The 23,804-nt window shown below is 39.1% G+C and overlaps 1 protein-coding gene across 9 annotated transcripts in view; it reads left to right on the forward strand.

Moving 5' to 3' along the window:
* LOC134344431 (voltage-dependent L-type calcium channel subunit beta-2-like) overlaps positions 1–23,804 on the forward strand; it is a 339,015-nt gene that overhangs the window by 305,333 nt on the left and 9,878 nt on the right. For 7 of the 9 annotated variants that reach the window (XM_063044202.1, XM_063044203.1, XM_063044205.1 and 4 more), the window contains 5 exons: positions 3,296–3,372; positions 10,555–10,688; positions 15,955–16,035; positions 17,971–18,029; positions 20,469–20,578. In XM_063044202.1, coding sequence (XP_062900272.1) covers positions 3,296–3,372; positions 10,555–10,688; positions 15,955–16,035; positions 17,971–18,029; positions 20,469–20,578 — 461 coding nt within the window. Of the gene's footprint in view, positions 1–3,295; positions 3,373–10,554; positions 10,689–10,834; positions 10,855–15,954; positions 16,036–17,970; positions 18,030–20,468; positions 20,579–23,804 lie in introns of all 9 variants that reach the window. The other 2 variants (XM_063044206.1, XM_063044209.1) reach the window with 1 other exon arrangement.

The raw sequence follows: 23,804 nt of genomic DNA on the forward strand, positions 1-23,804 counted from the left end.
AACATTTCAGGTTGAGACACTGTATTAGGAATGGGTGTGTTGTTAGAATGATAGCCAGTATACGGAGTGGAGGGGGAGGATGTGAGTTGGGCTGACAAGTGATAAATAGATCCAGGTGAGGAGAGAGATGAAGGGCAGATGGGGGATGAGGGAGAGTGGATTTGAAAGATAGCGGCTGGCGAGTGATACTTGAACTAATACATGGAATGGAACCTAAATATTGACTATCATCTGTCTCCATGGTTGCTGCCAGGTTGTTTTAAAGTCCTGAGTATTCTGAACAATCAGAGCTTTACTCTAATTGCAAATTTACCTTCTCTGCAACATATAGTCTCTTCTGCACCTCTAAACGACGACCTATTAGGTGCCTCATTTGAAGGTGGAAAAACTCAAGTTTCTGTAGTTCTCTTTCAGAATGCTGTCATTTGACTACACTTCAGTGTAACATAAAACTTCAGGGCCATTCTAGATGTGCTATTATATAGTATCAAAATCAGCATTTAACATGGAAAAAAATAGCTTTAATCACATATTTGTTGCATTTAGCCAATTAAACCAAATAAGAAAATAATATTCCCATGTAACTCAGTTTAATGATGAAAATGCAGTATAGTATAAAGAGATTTAATACACATTGTAAAAGAAAAATAATTTCCTGAACTAGAGAACATGTCAGAAATGGAATTACAAACCCCATTTCCAGAAAAGTTGGGATATTTTCCAAAATGCAATAAAAACAAAAACATCTGTGATATATTAATTCACGTGAACCTTTATTTAACTGACAAAAGTACAAAGAAAAGATTTTCAATAGTTTTACTGACCAACTTAATTGTATTTTGTAAACATACACAAATTTAGAATTTGATGGCTGCAACACACTCAACAAAAGTTGGGACAGAGGCACGTTTACCATTGTGTTACATCACCTTTCCTTTTAATTACACTTTTTAATCATTTTGGAACTGAGGATACTAATTGTAGTAGAATTGCAATTAGAAATTTTGTCCATTCTTGCTTGATATAAGACTTCAGCTGCTCTCCAGTCTGTGGTCTCCATTGTCTGATTCTCCTCTTCATGATGCGCCATACATTTTCAGTAGGAGGTAGATCTGGACTGGCAGCAGGCCAGTCAAGCACACGCACTCTGTCTACAAAGCCACGCTGTTGTAGCCCGTGCAGGATGTGGTCTGGCATTGTCCTGCTGAAATAAGCATGGACGTCCCGGGAAGAGACGTCGCCTTGGTGGCAACATATGTCTCTCTAAAATCCTAATATACGCCTCAGAGTCAATGGTACCTTCACATACATGCAACCCACCCATGCCGTGGGCACTGATGCACCCCCATACCATCACAGATGCTGACTTTTGCACCTTTCGCTGATAACAATCTGGATGGTCGTTTTCATTTTTGGCACGGAGAACTCGACGCGTGTTTTTTCCGAAAACTAGCTGAAATATGGACTCATCTGACCACAGTACACAGTTCCACAGTCTTTCGGTCCATCTGAGATGAGCTCGGGCCCAGAGAACTCACCGGTGTTTCTGCATAGAGTTGGTGTATGGCTTCCTCCTTGCGTAATACAGTTTCAAGTTGCATTTCTGAATGCAGCGACGGACTGTGTTGAGTGATAATGGTTTTCCGAAGTACTCCCGAGCCCAGGTGGCTATAATTGTCACAGTAGCATGACGGTTTCTTAGGCAGTGCCGCCTGAGGGCTCGAAGATCATGCGCATTCAACAGTGGTTTCTGACCTTGCCCTTTACGCACTGAGATATCTCTGAATCTTTTCACAATATTATGTACAGTAGATGTTGAAAGACCTAAATTCTCTGCAATCTTGCGTTGAGAAATGTTCCTTTTGAACTGATACTTGAATATTCTGTGCACTTTTCAATCTTATTTTAACTCTGTCCCAACTTTTGTTGAGTGTGTTGCAGCCATCAAATTCTAAATTTGTGTATGTTTACAAAATACAATTAAGTTGGTCGGTAAAACTATTGAAAATCTTTTCTTTGTACTTTTGTCAGTTAAATAAAGGTTCACGTGAATTGACATATCACAGAGTTTTGTTTTTATTGCATTTTGGAAAATATCCCAACTTTTCTGGAAATGGGGTTTGTAGAAAAAGCTTGGCAGCTGTAATACAGATGCCTGGCTGGGAAAGCCAAATGCCATGAGTTTGGTGGCAGCAGAGATTTCTTAAGTTGCAGAATATTGTTTGAGCTGTGCAACACTGTTTCAGGTCATTCAGACAAACAAGCACATGTTGTTGCAGCATTTGAGATCCTTGTACTACTCTTCATCTCACCCCTTCTGAACTTTCATCTGTCAAACCTGCATCCATCATCTCTTTTAACCACATCATTGCACCTTAATTCTCAATGCGAATGAGAATAATCTTCTAACTCCTCCCGGGAGACAGTTATTTCTCCTAACTTGCTGATTAAATTTATGAGTAACCATGATAGATTTATACTTTCAGATTCTGATTTCTCCTTCCAGGTGAAAGCAAAATCTCCTCTGTGCCTAACCTAACAAGCACATTCATATTCTTGAATTTTCAATCAGGCTACCTCTCAGGTTTTTATTTTATATATATATAAAAAAGTTCTGCAGAATATTTAATCTTTATTGATGGGCATGGTTGTTCCACGGTTGTCGCCAAGTGTACAACTATTATTCCACATTTTTTTTGTGTACTTCTGTATAAGTGCCCTATTTTTAAATCATTCAAAAGTGATTTGGAGCAGATCACTTGTAGTATGTTATGGTGTTTCAAACTGAAGGGTAATAAATTTTAATTTGAATTAAACTTGATTCAACTTGGTCTACATGGATGAATTGGACGGAAGGGCCTACTTCTGTGTTGTGTTATTCTATGCAGGTAGTCTGAAGAGAGTCCAGAATCTGTAAAAATATAAATGACTTCATTCAGCTTCACTTTGCCCCATCACTGAGCTGTTCCCACAACCCATGGACTCATTTTCAAGGATTCTTCATCTCATGTTCTTCATATTTATTGCTTAGTTAATAACGTTTTTATGTCTTTTGTATTTAACAAGTTTGTTGACTTTTGCACATTGGTTGTTTGTTCGCCTTGTTGGGTGCAGTCTTTCAATAATTCAATAATTGTTCTTAAATTTACTAGATATGCCTGCAAGAAAACAAATCTCAGGGTTGTACATGGTAACATATACAGTATGTACTTTGATAACAAATTGATCTTGAACTTTGAATTTCTGTTACTATATGACATTTGTAACTGAACTTTCTGATTTGAATCTCTCCTAGTAAATCAGGTGGAAATTCATCTTCCAGTTTAGGTGATGTGGTTCCTAGTTCCAGACGGTCCACTCCTCCCTCATCTGGTGAGTGGGCCACCAAAATCTCTTCTTGCAGAATGATGCATATATGTATATGTGTAGATATAATATGAACATATTTGAATGCCATGATTGTATTGAGAAGTGCATTATTTAGCTGATAATATGTGGTTAATACCTGTATATGAGAATATTTCATTTTCCTACGTAAGAAAGTAACACTGGAAAGGAAAGGAAACACTGAGAAATTGCACATTTAGGTGCGACAATGATGGGTTACACTACAGGCTTCTCTTTATTATTGTTTCTGGGTGAGGGGTTCTCCTGCTATTAGGTGAATTCTAGTTGAAGATTCAAGTCTGAGTGGATGTATGTATCTGAATGGGATGTTGGCTGAAAGCAGTGGTGCGATCCTCTCGGTGGTCTGTGATGGACTAATGTTACAGGTGGATAATCTGGCTAATAAACCCTTCCTCTGTGCTGTGCTGTCTGTCAAGATCAGGCCATTTGTCAGTCTCAGTGAGAGGTTGCCACACAAGGAGTACCTTAGGCCACTAAAGGTAAAGCACCATACACCTGTTGAGTGTTCCAGCACTTTGTGTGTGTTGCTCTGGATTTCCAATATCTGCAGAATCTCTTGTTAAAGATAAATCAAGAAATTAACATACTGACATCTACAGGAGGAAGAAATCAAGTTATATTTGAAGGACTAAGCTTTACTCTTCACCCAGGGGTTTTGGGATAATACTAATTACTGAAATGAAACAAAAGGTTTAAGTTAACTCATTAAAAAAATCCACAACAAAAATTGCTCTGATATTCAGTAGATTTCCGGAGTCCCCAGAGTTACTTTTTATAAATGAATTGACTGCATTATAGGCAGTGACACAGGGATATCTATATTTCTCCTTTGCTGCTCATGTTCATTTTCTTTCCTTTCTCGCATTTCCTGCTCATTTCTTTCTCATTTTCTCTCTCTTGCCATTTCTCCTTGACTTACTCACTCTCTCCAAACTTCCTTTTCTCCTTCTCTTTGTGCCTCCCACATCCAAGCCCTTTCCCATCTTTCTAGGCCTCCCTTGCTTCCTGTCCTCTCAGCTTTGAATTTCCCTTCCCACCTTCGCCCTACAAGCCCCTCCCAAGCAAATCTCCCCTCCCTCCAGTTTCCTTTCCCAGCAGCCATCCTTTTCATGCTCATTTGTTTCCCAAAACCCTTCCAACTTCCTCTTTCCCTTGCCCCCCCCAACTTCTCATCCCTCAATTTTTCATTTTCCCTCCATCCATCTCTCCTTCCATGTCACTGATTCCCCCAAACTCCTGAGATGTTTTAATATTGGCCTTCAGGAATTTGTGAGAACCACATTTGGTTCATTATGACATGAAACAGATCAACCAAACTCGTTAATCTGATCTTGGCAGTGCCATTCACTCTTGCAATCTGATGTTGGCTTATCTATTTGCATAAATGTCGTGTTGTATAAGAGCTCATAAGAACATAGGAGTAGACCACCTGGCACTTGTTCCAACATAGACTCCACAATTATCAAGTCTTTTAACGAAGCTCTCAACCTATATAAAGTGTTCTAGATTACAGATATCCTCAGCCTGCCCTTCCACCTATTGCCCCATTATCAACACTTTCCCAAATTTTACTCATTTTCTTTACTATTCTGAGGTATTTATGAAGAATTTTGTCTTAAGTCCCTTTGGAAAAATTATGTTCAGATCTGTGCCCACTAACCTTGTCAAGTGATTACAAAGATGGGAACGTAGACGGTGGTAGTGAACAATTCACTTTGAAGAACTTGACAATTGTGCTGCTGAATCCCATGATTACTGAGTAGCCCTCAAATGCCCATTACATCTGGCCAGGGTTGCACTGTCCAGTCTCTGCCGGTGAAGCAGCTGCTAAACAAATGACTCATTATTGTTGAACAAATCATCCAACTGGACACTAATTGACAGTATACTTACATCTGACAGGGAACGATTAAGTACAAGAGACCATAAAAACATTCTGGGATGAGAAAATTAATGCATCCTAACAACATGTATCCAGTTTCATACACATTGGGCTTCTCTCCGGTTTATCCAATTCCCTGGAAGGCATAGATAACAATAAGAATACACTCAAGATTCAATTGGGTTTACTGCAGATCGTAAATGTCATTATCTATATTTTTCCAATCTGACCTAATGTGTTTCAATGTTTGATGTTGCCATGGACACAACAGCAGCGCATCCTGAAATATTAAGTGCTGTTTGAAGCATTGATGCAGCATGGCTCTTTCCTCTTGGTTTTCAATCTAGACATCCTCAGAAATAAAATGAACTATTATTAAAAAATGATGAAGCCACATTATCTGATGCAACTCAAACATTTTTTTAAGATCATTTTTTTCATTGTAATTGAATACAAAATTGAGACAGGTTCAACCTATTGTCATAATGTCTTTTACCTTTTGATATATATTTCCTTTGTTTCATTCAGCATTCCACACTGGTCTCCAATTATCCAGCCCATACAAGCTGGCTTCTTGTGCATTTGACGTAGTTGCTTTGCAACCTACTATTGAATGATGCAGGAAAAGCTCAGAGAGAGTACTGCATCCAACCTACTCAGGAAGTCGGCTGTAGGCGTTGACCCTGACTGTTATGTATCCATAATGATAGATCCTGAGAACAGTCACTGACTAGGTTACACTGGTAGATCAAATGATGGATAGGATAATCAGGCTGACGTCAGTGGAAGGCAAATTTTTAGAAAAAGCGTCTGGGTACAACACAGCACAGTATTTGAAGGGAGTCTCTGATTAACTTGATGGAAGTTTCTTGAGGAGAAAACAGGAAGCCTCCATTTAGGTTATTGTACGTAGATTTTGGCTCGACCTTTTGACCAAGATCCATAAGGAAGAGTAATCAGGAAAGTGAAAATCCATGGGAAATTGCTAACTAGATTCAAAATATCTCACTTGGAAAACATGTACGGTCCTAGTTAACAATTTTAATAAGGGAAATGTAATACAGGTTGAGTACCCGTTATCCAAAAAGTTTGAGGTGGAAGGTCTTTAGGATTTTGGATTTTTTTGGGTTTTGTAACATAGATTGAGATAGCTTGGGATCTCCATCATTTCTGACTTTGGGAGGTAGTGTGTGTCTTACACACATATGTACTTCAGTCAAAGTTATTACATACCACTAATATAATGAAAATATAATGTGTGCAGAGTAACGCAAGCAGCACAGCAGCATCGGGAGAAAACCTGGATCAACAACAAACAGAGACAGGCTTTCAGTCTCCAGCTACGATACCATGTTTTGATTAAAAGGTTACAATACACTGTTTTTATACCTTACAAAAAAACCTAAAAAAATTAAAATACAAATACAATCAGCATTGTTGTGGTGCTAGATTTTCATGATCAGCAGATGCTTTAAAAATTTAATGCCTTGCCTCTTCTTAAATTTCTGCGACCAGCCTGTATAAGGTATTCACAATTACCTTCAATTTTCAGTTTGTCATGGCAGATCTGTTTCATGATCAGCACACTGTTAAGCAGCGTATGTTAATTCCAATGCTGATGATACACAGTCGAGATCTTCATTTTTCACTTTATGCTGTGTTTTACTATTTTTCATCAACTTCTGTTCATTACATACGTGAGGACACTTCTCAGAACTCTTTGTTGAGCAGAGACCTGCACGTCACCTGGGAACCTTCCTGGCATCTTGTGGAATTTTACTTTTGTGACTTCATGTCAGCGCTTTAAAAAAAAATGTAGGTTTCAGAGGTTTTTAGATTTTGGAATTTTGGATAAGGGGTACTCAACCTATAATAATAATAATAATAATAGTAACATATTTATAGAACACCTCATACAGACCGTATAGTTCAAAATGCTTTACAATTGGATAAAATGTAATCATGAAAATAAAAGACAAAATGTTGTGAGCTGGTATTTAAAAGTGTCAACTGAGACTGCATCCGTTATTGAATTAGGTATTGAATTCCTTAGTTTAGGAGCGTAGTACAAAGAAGATGACCTGCCAATTACCTTTTGGGGGAGGCTGTTTAAATTTAAGAGACCATCATTAGACCTGAGAGCTCAAGCAGGATTATAAAACAAAAGCGATTCTGTGATGTACTCAGGTCCCAGACCATTGAGAGCTTTAAAAACACGTAAGAGAATTTTTAAATTAATTCTAAAGGAGAGAGGAATCCAAAGCAGAGGAGCTACAATGGGAGTGATATGCTCCCTCATCCTAGTTTTAGTTAAAGGCTTAGTAACGGCATTCTGAATGAGTTGAAGTTTGCAATAGATTACTTTGGAAGGCCAGAACTACAGTGCATTGCAGCAATCTAATCTATTCAATGTAAAGCCATGAATTAGTTTTTCAGCGTCGTTACATGACTGAAATGGACGTACCTTTGTAATATTTCTCAAGTGTAGAAATGCTGCTCTGGTCACTTATTATTGTGGGACTTAAAATGCAAATCTGAATCATGGATAACACCCACTCTTGTTACTTCTAATTTTACAAGGGGAGTCAAGTTCCGAAGTTTATCTCTTTTGGCTTTGGGACCAGCCAAAAGTATTTCAATTTTTTCTTCGTTTAGCTTTAGCAAATGATTGCTCATCCATTTGTTTATTGCAGTCATATCAGAAGTCAGAGAAATAGTGTTATCATCATCAGGCTCAACTAAGATGTACAATTGTGTGTCATCTGCATAGCTGTGGAAATCATGTTTTTATTCTCTAATGATGTCTTCTAAGGGAAGCATATATAAGACGAAGAGCAGGAGACCAAGGCAGCTTCCCTGTTTCAAAAGATACATCATATCTCTTAGAAAATTGGTCTCAAAGACAGACAAAAAATTCTCTCTAAGATATATGAGCGAAACCAATTAATAAGTACTACCAAAGAGGCCAACCCAATTCTCAAGGCAATCTCAGAGAATGTCATGGTCAATTGTGTTGAAGGCAGCACTTAGATCTGGGAGAATTAAAATGGAGACCATGTTTGACTCTGTGTTGTGTCTAAGGTTGCAGACAATTTTGATGAGGGCCATCTCAATGCTGTGATTTGCTCCAAAACGTGACTAGAATATTGTTCTCATTCAGAAAGTGTTGAGTTGGTCACTTACACTGAGAATTTGCCTTATATACACACACACACATACATACATATACCTACTAATTATTGCTATTGTATTTGTTTCTGCCACCTTCCTTGATTGTGCATTCCAGACACCTACCACTCTCTGTGCTGATCTTTCCCTGCTTTCACCTTAAATGTACATCCTCCAGTACTTGACATTTCTACTCTTTGAAAATGACTCCAGCTACCTACCCATTCTGTGCCTATAGTTTTATATATTTCTGTCAGATCCCTAGAGAAAATTCATTGAGAATCTGTGAAATCTATTGATTCTAGAGAAACATTGTATCCTTTCTTAATGCATGAATGCATTTCTAAATGACAATAAAAGAGGACTGAGTGTTCTCATAATCTAAAAAAAAATCTAAGAACACCGCTGATCACAGACCTCCAGTTGAAAAATCCTATCCATCACTACCCTCTATTGTATCCTACTTGCAAACTCACTGAAGCACATATGATTCAATTTCTGGACCAGTCTACCATGAGAGCTGTTCTCAAATGCTTTAATAAAGTCCATGTATTCAACATCCACTGACTTACCCTGATCAATCAACTTGGTTACCACCTCAAAAAATCTTATTCAAATTTATGAAATTGCTCCCTCCCCTCCCCACCACACGTACAGCCATGCTGACTATCCCTAATATGTCAATGATTTATCAAATGTGAGTGAATTCTATCCGTAACAATCTTCTCCAATAATTCCCTACCAGGAGATGTAAAGACTCCCAGCCAATAATTTCAGAGGTTATCTTGGTTGCTCTTCTTAACAATGGGAAACATTGGCTATTCCCCAGGTTTCTTGTGACCTCACCTGTGGTTCAAGAGTGTACAAAGATCTCTCTCAAGCTTCTAGCGTTCTCCTTTCTTACCTCCCTCAGCATCCTGGAATAGATTTTCCATCAGATCCTAGGGGCTTGTCTGCTTTAAGGTTTCAAAACATTTAACAATCCCTTATTTATATTGACATATCAACTTAGCCCTCCCTTCATTCATGTCATTTTCCATGGTGTTGTACTCATTACATCTTGCGCACTTCCTCCATTATCCTTGAATGGCCTATCTTTTTCATTTCCCTAACTGCCTTCTTGCTTTTAATATAACCTAGTGTTCTCCTTAATCCTAATTGCAAAGGATGCCTCCTCATGGTCTCTTTTAGCTCTCCTAATTCCCTATTTCAGTGTTTTACTCCTGCTTGCTTTATATTCCTCAAGACGCTTGTCAAATTATAGTTTTTTAAGCTTTATATGTATGTACTCCCTTTTTCCTTGTGTAATTCAGTTTACAATGTCTCATGTAATCCAAGGGTCCTTAAACTTGCCACCTTTATCTTTCATTCTTGGATTTCTTTTCACTCTCAAAGAAGTGTTAGTCCAGAGCTCCCTGTCTGAAAGTGTGGTAGAGACAAAACCACTCACTGCACGCAAGAAGAGTGACATGTCAGAACTCGATGTAGCAAGAGCAGGGAAACGATATTAATCCATTTAATTCCTTTCTTTGGCCAGGGGTGATGAGTCGTATGGCCGCCTTTGAATGCCATACACTTTCTTGATTTTATTTGTAAGTTAACAAAGGAGGATGGCAGTTGTTCACCAGCTATACAGGCTGTACAGAGCAGAGGCCAACACGTTCCTGTGATCAAACTGATCTCTACAATCCAACTCTGAGGCCAGCAGAAGGAAATCCATTGGGAAGGAATAAAAATCTCAGAACTTCTTACTTAATTTTTGCCACTACCAGCCAGCCTGCTATTTTGAAGGTCTATCTTGCAGTGATTAAAGTGATTAAAGTTTACACAATGCTGCTCTTTGAATATAAATGTATTTACTTTCTTTTGGGAAGGTTGACAGTTGAAGTCACTTGCGTATTTAAGGTATAATTTAATGAGCCTTTTTCACCTGTTTGTCTCTGTAAACTTTGAGTTTGTTTCTTTACTGCTTGTACATTGCCATATTTTGATTTGTATTTACCTCTGTACTTTTTGTTGGGATTATTCCCATTCATTCAACTCCTGTTTTCCTTCCTTCCCCTCACCCAATAACCTGGACCTTTTTACATATATAGCTATTGATTTAGATGCAAGTGGCTTAGATGCAGAAGACACTGACTCCCCAGCCAACCACCGGTCCCCTATAACCAGTGTAAACACTGTAACGTCTCCCCAGTCTAAAGAGAAAAGAATGCCCTTCTTTAAGAAGGTAACCACACTTCCTAAACTCCGGTCTATCGCACGTGCTCAACGCCAATATGTTACTCAACAAGTCTTGTATTTGTTTGTGTCCTGTGAATGGTCAATAACACGCATGCTTTGTTATTCTTTGTCTCTTCTTTAACATTTCTACAGCTAAACAGAAGCAGAAATCGGTAAGTCACATTATTATGTGTTTCTTCTGCCAGCTGCCTAATTAGCATTGAACTCCTCAAATCAGCCAACATGAAATATTTTTCTTATTAAACAGTTGCAACAGAAGGACCTTATTTTTGTGACAACATGAATTAAGTTTACTGTCACTTGTTCTGAAACAAGTTCTGATTGTGTGTCACACAGTATGATTTATAAATCTTCAGAAATGCTAATTATGTACCTGGGACTTTTCCTGCTGGCTACCAGGACTATGTGTAAAATTTGGACATTAAGTAGTGAAAAACAAAGAGGTTCTTTAATTTCTTGCTGTCCTTGTGCTTGTTTGATCTTTTTGTGATGTGTGTTCAGTTCTTGTCACCTTGGTGCTCGTGTTTCTGCTTTGCTGTTTTGGATGTTGTATTTTAAGAAATTATTCGAGAACTGTGTAATGTACAGTTACATGTATGATTAATTACATTTGGATGTTTAGCACCTGTTTGGAAATGAATCTAGCACTGTGGTGTTTGGCTATTGGGGTAAAATGTGTGGGTAAAAACGTTTAAAACATAGAAATGTTCGAAATTTGCAAGGGGGTAAATGGTTAGAAAGTTCCGGGGATAGCTCCAGATCCCAGCATTCTTTGCCAGTTTCTTCAGGGGTCATTCCTGAAGGAGAACCTCCACCATCAGTTAACTCGCATCACAGGCAGCCTCTGCCTGGTGGCTACAATTTCTACCTTCAATATACACTTCAACATGGTGTGCATTAATTTGAAAGTAATAAATCTTTCCTGATTTGAGGTGGCTACATTGGGACATTGTTTTTTAATTATATTTTATAATACTGTCCCAATTACTTGAGTTTTTAAATAAATTTCATTGCCATCAGCACTGAGCAGAGATCGACATCTGCAACGCAAATATCCTCAGGTCACAGCTGCTTCGATCTCTGGTTTCTGTGCTGCTCTGGCCCAGGAGGACTAGAAGTACCCTCCATAAAGGGTGCTCCATGGCCAGGTAGGGCTTCCGTCTTGAGAATCTATATGAATTACATTCTTATCTTGTTATTTTCTCAGGAGTGGAACTGGCTATTTGGGTCGGAGCTATGATAGGGTCTGATTATAGCTTTGTACATTATTACTGCAGAGTTAAGTCCCTTCGCCATCGTGATTTCTCCCACTCCCCATAATTCCACACTTCTAGCCTGCCGATTTTTTTTTGCCAGCACCTACCCACCCCACCCCACCCCACCCCAGTTACGGGCCCGTGTTTTCCTTCATGAAGTCAGTTAATATCAGAAAGGTCACAGTATAGAAGGTCGTGATTTAGTGCCCATAGTTCATACCAGTCCTGTGTAAGAATAAACCAGCTGCTCCCATTCTCCACCCTCTCTTTGTAATCCTGCAAATTCTTTCCCTTCAAGCTCCAGTTTGAATGCACTCATTGAACTTGTCTCCAATGCTATCGTTGGCAGCGCCTCCCAGACTGTAACTACTCACCCAGTAAAACATTTTCTCTTGTTGTCTTTGATTCTTTTGCCAGCCACCTTCATTCTTTGACCCCTAATATTTGAGCTCTTCATGAACGGGAAACATTTTCTTTTGGCTGTTTATATCCTTCATAAATTTTAAATACATATTCTGTTCCGCTGAGAATACTGTTCTTACCATTCCATCCACGTAACTAAAATGCCTCACCTCTGGAATAAGTTAAGTAAATTTCTTCTGCATCCTTTCTAAAACCTTTAGTGATTTCCTTGGAGAACTGGAACTAATACTCCCAATATGGACATAGAGTCATGGAGTTATGCAGTACAGAACCAGACCCTTTGGCCCAGCTTGTCCATGTCAACCAAGTTGTCCACCTGAGCCAGGAAGCTCAAAATTGAACTAAATAGAAATTGACTCATTGTTGAACCAGGTTTTATAAATGCACTTCATAAGTCCTTGTTTGTTTATTTATTCAACTCCTCTTCTTATAAAGCCCAGGATCTTATATGTATTACTAACTATTTTCTCAATCTCCCTTGCCATTTTCAATGAAATATGCATATGTTCTCCCATTTTCCTCAGTCGTGTGGCTGCTTCAGAAGACATCGCATTTATAGTCCTCACATGCTTCCCAGCAGACGTGATTCAGAAATCACTCGTCATTCTTTAAAGCTCCTTAAAGAAAGCAAAATGCAAAAATATCCTTAAAGCAAGCACATCCCAATCTTGCAATTTTTTTCGGTGATCTGCAGCTGGTGCACTGAAGTGGATGAAACCTAATTTGCAGTTGTAAGGTGAATGTAAAGGAAGGAAAAAAGTGTTGTATCCTTTACAACAGTGGTCCCCAACCTCCGGGCCGTGGACCGATACACTGCCGCGAAGAATGCAGTTCTGCAGCGGTAGTCGGAATGCACCCAGCACTCTTTAAGAAAAAGGCTAAAATAAACAAGCTAATTAAATAGGTGCCGCCTGGCACGTAAATGTCAGCGCAGATCGGAGACAATTGCCATTGAGTGGCCTCTGATCTGGGCTGACATTTACGTGCTGGGTGGCACCTAATTAATTAGCTTGTTTATTTCGGCTTTTTCTTAGAGATGTGTTGGGTGCGTTCCAACTACCGCTGCAGAACTGCACTCTTTGTGGCAATATATCAGTCCGCGGCCCGGAAGTTGGGGATCACTGCTTTAGAAGACTGGATTTGGACCCTGGTCTAGATACTTGACCCAGATCAATGCAGGTCTTGCTTTGCCACTGTGTCACTAAGCACAGAAAAAAAAGCCCCCACTTTGTCCATGATGACCACCCATACCAATCCCATTCACCTGTACCTGATCCATAGCCTTGTGTGCCTTAGCAATTCAATTGCTCAGGTAGATGTTGTCGGAGTCTCTACTTTCAGCATCCCCTCAGCCTCTTTGGGAATCAAATGCTGCTGACTATGTGATGAGCAGGTTGCTGGCATTCCAGGTCCTACTTCCTTCTCCTGGTCAGAGCCCTTTAGAATATTTCCAAAGAGGGAACGTCTGCCGATCCCAGTCGTTGGCCGTTCTGAATGTTCCAGAATGAAAGCGTTTTTGCTCCCTCCGTCAGATAAAACAAAATTCACTTTGTTTGTCTTTGAATCATGACTGGTCCCATTTCTGCATGGAGCAGCGTGCTTTCATTATTGTCTGTTCCTCCTCCAATGTATCAAGAAATAGTTGATGTGAGCTGAAACCTATCTATATTTCAACATGAACTAAAAGGCCATGTCCTAAAGCAACATTGCCTTTGTGAATATTTCATCGCTATTAAAATATTCCTGAATACAGCTCCTATGTTAATGTCAGCAAGAGTGATGTGAAAATAAAGTGTAATTCCCCAGTGTATTTGTATAGTTTGCTACTGCTTAAATCAGCAGAAAAATAAAGGTTTTCCCTTGAGTCCATGCAGCTGAAATATTTAGTGGCCTGACAAATGTTAGGTGAGTGGGCAACATTTATGCAATATACTCTAAATGCTACTGCTCAAAGTTACTGATGGAACAAAATTAGACCATCCATCTCAATCTAAGTATGACTATTTATGAGAGACCAACTAAAGAAGAATAAGCCATAAAAGGCACATACAAAACTACACATGGAAACAAATGGGGATGAAAATGCTTCTTATAATTACATATGACTTTTATAGTTTGCTCCTGTTTGGTTGTATTTTTTTGTTCAGCTTCAAGGCCTCCCCATCAATGAAGCTATCTCTACTTGAGACAACACAGCTTATGGATTTTAGATCACACGATAAAATTACATGAGTAGTGGTTTAGTAATGCAGTCCATTCTAACAGGAAAAGCACAATATTAAAGTTTAAAGATAGTTAAACATCTGCAATTTCATTCTCATTTGAAAGGGCTATTTTTTTTAAACTGGAGCAATCATGGGTTCCCAAGTTACAGTTGTGATTATAGGATTGGCATTCTTTCCGTCCAAATCTGAAGTGATAGCCTTTAAAAATTGGTGCTTAAATACGACTCAAAGTCTCTAGTGCCTTATGTTTTTAAGCTGTCTAAATATTTACTCTGTTACTTTGTTAGCATATGTCTCTGCTATCTCTGGGGACCAAGTACACCCTGTTGTTGATTACTCCACAGTTGTTGCCCTTTAGTAAGGGTTCAACCCTCATAAACCTTCAGTGAGCTCTATTTTATTGGTCTCACTTGCCAGGTTTCATACAACAGGCTTCATGTCCTAGGCTGCCAGGCATAGACATGGCATCCGTTACTGTGCACCATTCAGCAGTCATCAAAGTAATCAATAACATAGCAACCTATTACATTAAGAAGGTCTATCCTTTTATTTTGCTATTAGAGTCATAGGAAACTACAGCTCAGAAATGGGCCCTTTGGCCCATCTAGTCCTACCAAACCATTTAAACTCTCTAGAGCCATCAGCATGCACCTGGACCATAGCTGTACATACTCCTGCCATCCATGTACCCGTCCAAACTTGAAGTCAAAGTAGCATCCACCACTGGTGCTGGCAGCTCTTTCCACACTCTCAGTGACGAAGTACATAATGATTCAAAGGAAAATTGCTACTAAAATCCATAAATAATCATTTCATTTATTTTCTGAAATTGTATTTGTAATTAAAGTTGTAGTTGGAAGATTTCTTTACTACATAATTATTTGGAGATACAGCATGGAGACAGGCCTTTCACTCTCACTGAGCCCGCACCACACAATTACCCATGTGACCAGTTGGCCTACTTAACTATCCGTCTTTAGAATGTGGGAGGAAACCGGAGCACCCGGAGGAAACCCGCACAGTCATGGGGAGACCATACAAGCTCCTTACAGACAGCAGTGCTATTTCAACCCGTTAGCATTGTAAAGCGGTGCGCTCACCGCTACGCAATTGTGCCACCCACGTCTTGGTGTGACCAAGCTGCTGATTGGGATCGAAGTCTGACTTGTTGTCCTTTACTGATTGAAAGTTAAAGCTCTTGGCATAATTTTGAAGGAAGTTCTAACAACGTGGGCAGAAAGGATTAACGAGTGTCGTTTGTCATGATTTACAAACTTGCTGTTGAAAGGTGGGTGAACCGGAAGTTATTTAATTGAGGATGTTCCAAGAATATGTTTTTTTCACGCAGACTGAGCACGTCCCTCCCTACGATGTAGTGCCTTCTATGCGACCGGTAGTTCTAGTGGGGCCTTCTCTGAAAGGATATGAGGTAAGCAGATGCGGGATAGTTCTGTGATATTCTGCAGATTGTAGAAACAGCACTTGTAATAACTAATATTATTATAATTAAATTTTGAGAGGGAGCAGTGATGATCAGAAAGATGCTGAACTGGGGTGGTGAAGAGGAAGAATATTAACAATCAAACCTCAAGATGATGGCTGATTATGGCTGAGGACTGTTTGCAGAGGATGGGTGGGGTGGGGGAGTGATGAGTGAGAGGAGAGGCTTAAAGTCAGAGTGTGGTCTGAATTGGACCACTTAAATGAGAGGATACGTGGTCAGCCCGAGGTAATAACCATGTACAATACGGTTCATGCAAAGAAGGCTATTTGGTCCATTGTACCAATGTCAGTTCCTAGCAGAGCTCTTCGGCGGAGCAGGCCCTGCTGAAGGGTCTCGGCCCGACATGTCAACTGTACGTATTTCCATAGATGCTGCCTGGCCTGCTGAGTTCCTCCAGCACTTTGTGTGTGTGTGCTGCTTGGATTTCCAGCATCTGCAGATTTTCTCTTTTTCCCAATATGTGTAGTCCAGCACAGGGAGGCAACTCAAGTCAGTCTTTAATTAAAATTCTATTGGATCAAGGTGGTCTTTCCTCAGAGATAGAAACAGAAATTACTGGATATAATCAATAGTAAATTAGCTTCCATGGAAAGAGGAGCAGAATTAACACTCCACATCAGTTGTCTGAGTTCTGTTAAAAGAACATTGCTATGAAATGTTTCAATTGAGCTTCTTTCATGTACTTTCACATTTTTTTGATTTTATCTCTCTCCAAGTATGAGAGTGAGAGCAGATAGCATATCTAAGCAGTTAATAATACCTTGTGCATTAGATATGCACACACAAATACATTCCTTAAAATAAATGGAATGTTTTTTTCATCCTTTTGAATCTTCAGAAGTTAATGAATAATGAGCAATGTTCATTTTATCTGCCTAGGTTTACAAGCTATACTTTAGTTTGCAAAATTATTTTGTAAGTGATAATTCTTTATGCAGTTTCCCTGTTCTTCATTTTCACAGACAGTCAGCAACAATCAGATCATCAGCAAAATGGCAGGGCTCTCATATTGAATATTCCAGCTGTAAACTGCATATTCAGTGTTGCTCTTGCAGTTTTCCAAATAGAAACATTATAGTTATCTCCCTGCCCCCACCGCCACCAAAATCATTTGAATTTTGTATCCAGTTTGGTATGTGTAAAAGCTTGTAAATGGGTGACTTTGCTTGTACAAGAAAAATGAAGTAAGAACTTGGCAAAATTGCACTTTCTCTGTAACTGTTGCACTTGATTCTGCATTCTGTTATTGCTTTACCTTGTTCTACCTCAATGTACTGTGTAATGATATGATCTGTGTGAACAGTAGGTAAAACAAGTTTTTTCACTTTGCATGTGACAACAATAAACTAATCCAAATTCTAATTCCAATACTTTCAGACATTTCTTTATGTAGTAAGTTATAGAATAAATCTTACTGTTGAGCATATGATGGAAGTCTTGTCTTGGATACATTTATCATATTTAAAGGATGACTTCAGACTGAAAATGCAAATGAGTACTGGAGGGTTGTTAGATGTAATTGTTTTATAAGGATTTTTTTTCCCCTCAGAATAGTAAGAATGCAACATACATATTGAAAATCTTCAACACTGAATTAGGTCATTGCTTTAGAGAATGATCAATTTTGTCTAGGATCATCAGGTGGGCTTTTCAAGATCATATTTACCTGTGTTCCAAAGTTAGTACGGAGCCGTCACCGGCAAATACAGCATCGCATGAGTCCACTTTGTTCATTTTAAAATCTGGGAAATGTTGCAGAATGTCACCTATAAATTACTCGCAGACTTCAGGTCAAAAATATAGATTTATATTTTATTTTATTGTTAAATTCAGGTAAATGTTTAATTCCATTTTTTTTAGGTGACAGATATGATGCAAAAAGCATTGTTTGACTTTCTGAAACATAGATTTGAAGGAAGGTATGTATTGCTCTACAAGACTCTTGGGAAATAATGCCTGCTGTGGAGAAATTATGAATATTAAAGCTTTTGTATTTCAGTATCATTAGTTGATGTGCTTATAACAAAGGCATGATTCCAAATTCTCCAATCATGAGGTAGTGTTGTGACAAAGGGTCGTTGACTTGAGGCATCATCATTGTTTCTCATCCATGGATGCAGCCTGACCTGCTGAGTGTTTTCAGCATTTTCTGTTTTTGCTCACTGATAGTAGGATCATAAAACACATTATTTTACTGATCGTTGTATTCTGGCCCTCAAGTTTTTCTTATGTTCCCCCACCCCTGAACTGTTACTTGACCTTTTTTAAATGTATTCGGTCTTTTATTCTGAGCCAATTTTTTACAGCCTCTTATCCAACTTCCTCTGACAAACATTCAACAACATTACTATTGATAAGTCTCCTACTACAGTGGTGACTATAGTGTGGATCACCATTGAGTAAAACCGCAACTGGCCAAATCAGTACTGATGTAGCTTTGACTCAAAATATCAGCAGTTCTGTCTCCCCCCCCCCCCCACCCCCCCCACCCAATTCTCTGAGTTCCCCTAAGAGTTTATTTGTTGCACCAGATTGCAGCATCCAGTATCTGCACTCTCTGGTATCTCAGCCACATGAGTAATCTGGTTACAAAAGCAGGTGAAGCGATGGGGCAAGTGGTTCAAATCCTGATTTCTCAAAACCTTTCCAGCATCTGTAAGTCACCAGGGAGAAGGAGTGTGAGAGAAGGTCTGCCATTTCTTGGTTAAATGCTGCTCTGGCAACATTTGAGAAATTTGCCACTATCCAGCATAAAGCAGCTCATTACTTTATCCTGGATAAGCAGTGCTTAGGTTGGTGAGGGAAGCTGGTCTTTCATTCACCAGCCTAAACTCTCATTCTCTCTACTCCAAGTACACCATCACTGTAGGGTTTACCATATGCAAAATGCACAGCAATTGCTCACATGGGCTACTCCTGCAAAACTACAGCTTCCATCACCAAGATAGACAAGGGCAGCAGGTACACGGAAGCTACGCTATCAGCACGTTCCTCTCAAAGTCTTACACCGTCCTGACTTTGAAATTCATCATCTCAGGAGTAAAATCCTGGATCACTGTGCCTTTACTGAAAGCCTCAGGACTGGTTCAAGAAGCTGTCCCAACAGCGCCGCCTTCAGGGCAGTCAGGGATCAGCAATGAATGTTGGCCTTGTGAATGATGTCTCCATCTTGTGTATGAATACAGAACATTATTGCTACCCAAGGGTTTGTTTCCAGATATGGCAAACCTTTTCAAAGGAGACTCCAAAATGATTGGACATTACAGAAGTAAAAGGGAACAATTTACATTGACAGTGAAACTGACTGAAATTTGTTCAGATTTTAGGCACTTCCACTTTTGAGTCAGAATTTTGTAGTTTTCCCTCCCTGATCTCTGGACCAAGCTCTAAGCCAGGGTTTCCCAACCTTCTTTTATCACTTGGACCCCTACCATTGATAGAGGGGTTTGTAGAACCCAGTTTGGGAAACCCTGCGAGAGCTGATTCGCCAGACCAGTGCCAGAGGGAGATTCACAGTGTTGTGCATGCAGTCTTTCAGATTTGTTCTCAGACTGAAGCAATGTCTGCCCTCTAAGGTAGTCACAATAATGGCACAAAAGATCCCATAAGTTCTAAAGGAGAACAGATGAGTTTCCTGGGTGTCCCATCTTGTGTTTGTTCTTTGATTTGCATTATTTAAAATGAACTGTTTGGTCATTATCACGGGGCGGTTCTTGTCATTTTTCCATGCAAATATTAGCTACTGTGCTTCCCACATGAACCACAACTCGAAAGGATTTCATTGAGTGTAAAGCATTTTGTGATATCCTAAATTTATAGAAGTTGCTATATAAATGCAAGGAGCTTTCCCTTCAAGCAACACACATCAAAGTTGCTGGTGAACACAGCAGGCCAGGCAGCATCTCTAGGAAGAGGTACAGTCGATGTTTCAGGCCGAGACCCTTCATCAGGACGAACTGTACCTCTTCCTAGAGATGCTGCCTGGCCTGCTGCGTTCACCAGCAACTTTGATGTGTGTTGCTTGAATTTCCAGCATCTGCAGAATTCCTGGTGTTTGAGCTTTCTCTTCTATGTCTTAAATATGGTTGGATGGATTTGACAGTATAATTTGGCATCAGTTATTACATTGTTTATTCCACACAAATATTTTGATTTAACTTTTATCATTTAAACAATTTACAGTTTACCATTGTGAAACTAATGGGATAATTCCTTGCCAAGAAATCAAAAACAAATGTTTAATAAGTATTATGACTGCATTTTTGTCAATATAATACTCTGTATATACAAATATTTTGGTTTAAAATATCGAAATTACAATTTTTCATTTCCTAATCATCCACTTTGATTATTCATAGAATATCAATTACACGGGTTACAGCTGACATCTCCCTTGCCAAACGTTCAGTGTTAAATAATCCTAGTAAACATGCAATAATTGAACGCTCTAATACAAGATCAAGCTTAGGTAAGTATACTCATCTAGGTGCACGGTAGGTCATGTGGTTTTGTTTCATCTTGTTATCTAGCGAAAGCTGGGAAAAATAATTTACTGTGCCAACTGACTGTTAAATTTAAAAGGTAGTCAATTAACTTACTCTGACACATCAAAATAATAGAATGCAAAGCATTTGTGTAAATCTTTTGCAGTTAATCCCAGTAAAACAGAAAAAGCAGAGGTGTTATAAATCATGTTTCACAACAGATCATGATGTGTTAGTTATTATAACATTTTTAATCTATTGGAAGAATTTTGAAAATAGTTTCTTTCTATGACTGTTATTCCTTTCTATAGCTTTTACTTGAAGTCACTAATTACTGTCCTGTACAATCAGGGTATTAACCTCAATCTTAGATCTCTGCCAATCTCATTTAGCAACGTGAAGTACAATGAAGGTCACTTTGTAACTGTAGTGGCCTGGAGAAACCATGGCAAATTTCCTTGGCTGAGTATTCCCTGTTGCACTGACTCGGTACCTCAGTGCTCACTTCCACATTTGAGACGTTGAAGGCAAATATCAATTGGTTATTCAAGGCATCTTGGTCAAAAACAGTGCATAATTAGGCATGAATCATTAGCATTCTGGATAAAAATCAAACAAGTTTCTAAAACAAGTCATTCATTCAAGTGAATGATATTCAGCTTCGGTTCATGTAGGAGTGTGGTTCCCTTACTACTTTTTTTTTGTGAGGCGAGAACATTTTAATACTGTTGCTTTTTAGCCTGAGGAGCTGCTAGTTCAAACTTTTCTACTCAGCCCCAACAGTATAACCAGTAAAAACACTTCATACTGAACCAGATAGTGCATTTATTGTACTAACCTCACTGAGAAAGTCATTTTCTTACTTGTCTTCACCGTTCCTTTATGATAAAGAATAGATGATCAATTGTTTGTGTGTTTCTGGTGTATGTATATCTTTGCTTTTAACACATTTTCTGTGCTTTGTACAAACCTGATTGTCTTGGCTTTTTTATTCTTTTGCTTTATTAATGCCATCCTTTTGCAGATGCTTTGGGTATGTATAACAATGGAAAATTGGCAACTAATTCTTTTGGCTGTTTAATGTCATGTGTTTGTTTCTAAGCTGTGCATTGTTTTCTGGCTGGTCATTGGTGAAGATAGATGGATACTTTATTGATCCCAAAGGAAATTACAGTGTCACAGTAGCATCACAGGTGCACAGATATAAACGTTAGAAGAGATGCAGAAAGAATAAAAAATAAGTTATGACAAACAATCTAACAGGAGGGGGTCATCACTTCCCCAGCTATAGGTTGACTCATTATAGAGCCTAATGGCTGAGGGTAAGAGTGACCTCAAATATTCCCAAAACTGCTCCTCTGTTCAGCCAAGTAGGCGTGCAGAGTGTGAGAAACATTGTCCAGAATTGTCAGGATTTTCCATAGGGTCCTTTGTTGTACTGTACATAACTGGTTATCTTTGGAAAAATAGTCATATAATATTTTAGTGAGGTATATTCAAACAAGTTTATGTGACTTTTGCAGACTGATAGTACAAGAGGATTGTTCACCAGTCTGTCAAAGCTCAGAGTAAATTTGTTATCAAAGTACAGACATGTCATCATATACAACCCTGAAATTCATTTTCCTGCGAATAAAAATATAAGAAACACAATAGAATCAATGAAAGCCCAACAGGACAGACAAACAACCGATGTGCAAAGGACAACAAAAATGTACATATACAAAAAAGAAAAAAAGAAGTAATAACAATAGTAAATAAATAAGCAATAAATATTGAGAAAATTAGAAGAATGTGTGCGTGAAAGTGAATCCATAGGTTTCAGTGATGAGGCGAGTGAAGTTATCCTCCCTGGTTCATGAGCGTGAGGATTGAGGGGTAGTAACTGTTCCTGAACCTGGGAGTGTGGGTCCTGAGGCTTCGTCCTATAGCAGCAGTCAGAAGAGAACATGGACTAGATGGTGGGGGTCCTTGGTGATGGATGCTGCTCTCCGGTGACAATGGAGGGCTGGGCTTTACATGGGATGGCCTGGGCCATATCCACTATTTAATCTACTTAATGTAGGCTCTTTTGTTCAAGGGCATTGGTGTTTCCATACCAGGTTGTGATGCAACCGGTCAATACACTCCACTGTACATCTATAGAAGTTTGTCAAAGTTTTAGATGATATGCCAATTCCTTGCAAACTTCTAAGTGGAGGCACCACCATGCTTTCTTTGTAATGACACTTACGTGCTGGACCCAGGACAGATCCCCTGAAATGAAAAGACTGAGGAACTTAAAGTTGTTAATATTCTCCACCTCTGATTTCCCAGTGAGGACTGGCTCATGGACCTCCTCCTCCGGAAATCAATAATCAGCTCCTTGGACTTGCTGACAGGTTGTGTTGTTATGGCACCACTCAGCCAGATTTTCAATCTCCCTCCTATATGCTAGTTCATCACCACCTTTGATTTGGGCAATGACAATGGCACTGGAGTTGCACTTAGCCACAAAGTCACAAGTGTAAAGTGATTAGAGTAGAGAACTAAGCACACAGCCTTGTGGTGCACCTGTGCTGATGGAGATTGTGGAGGAAATATTGTTGCCAATCCTAACTGACTGGGGTCTGCAAGTGAAGAAATCGAAGATCCAGTTGCACAAGGAGGTATTGAGGCCTAGGTGTTTGAGCTTATTGGTTAATTTTGAGGGGATGATAGTGTTGAATGAAGAGCTATAGTCAATGAAGAGCATTTTCACTGTCCAGGTGTTCCAGGGTTGAGTGAAGAGCCAATGAAATGAAATCTGGAGTAAAAAGAAAGATTCTAACTCTGAGCATTAGGAATAATATAGCACTTACAAAAAGTTTTCCATTGTTATTTTCTGCTGATTTGATTTTGTTTCCACTATATCATAATTGGTAAGGACTGCATAGAGGCAGTAAAGGAAGTTCATTTCATGGTGAGAAGCCACTCACCATGCTGCACGTGCCAGAACATCGCTATTCGTTGCAAGTTGCTCTCTGCAGATCTACTTATTACTTTCTAATAATCATCTGCTCTTTTAAATCTAAATTCTATTCACCTTACTGACAGCCTGATTCTCCCTTGTACTACCTCAATCCACTGATGTGATGTAATATATTTATTTTAAAATAATTAAAGACTTGTTTCTAATATTGCCTGGGCTGGCAGTAAGGTTAGATTAACATCATGGAATCCCCACTGATT

Source organism: Mobula hypostoma, chromosome 3 (assembly GCF_963921235.1).
Source record: "Mobula hypostoma chromosome 3, sMobHyp1.1, whole genome shotgun sequence".
NCBI lineage: Eukaryota > Metazoa > Chordata > Chondrichthyes > Myliobatiformes > Myliobatidae > Mobula > Mobula hypostoma.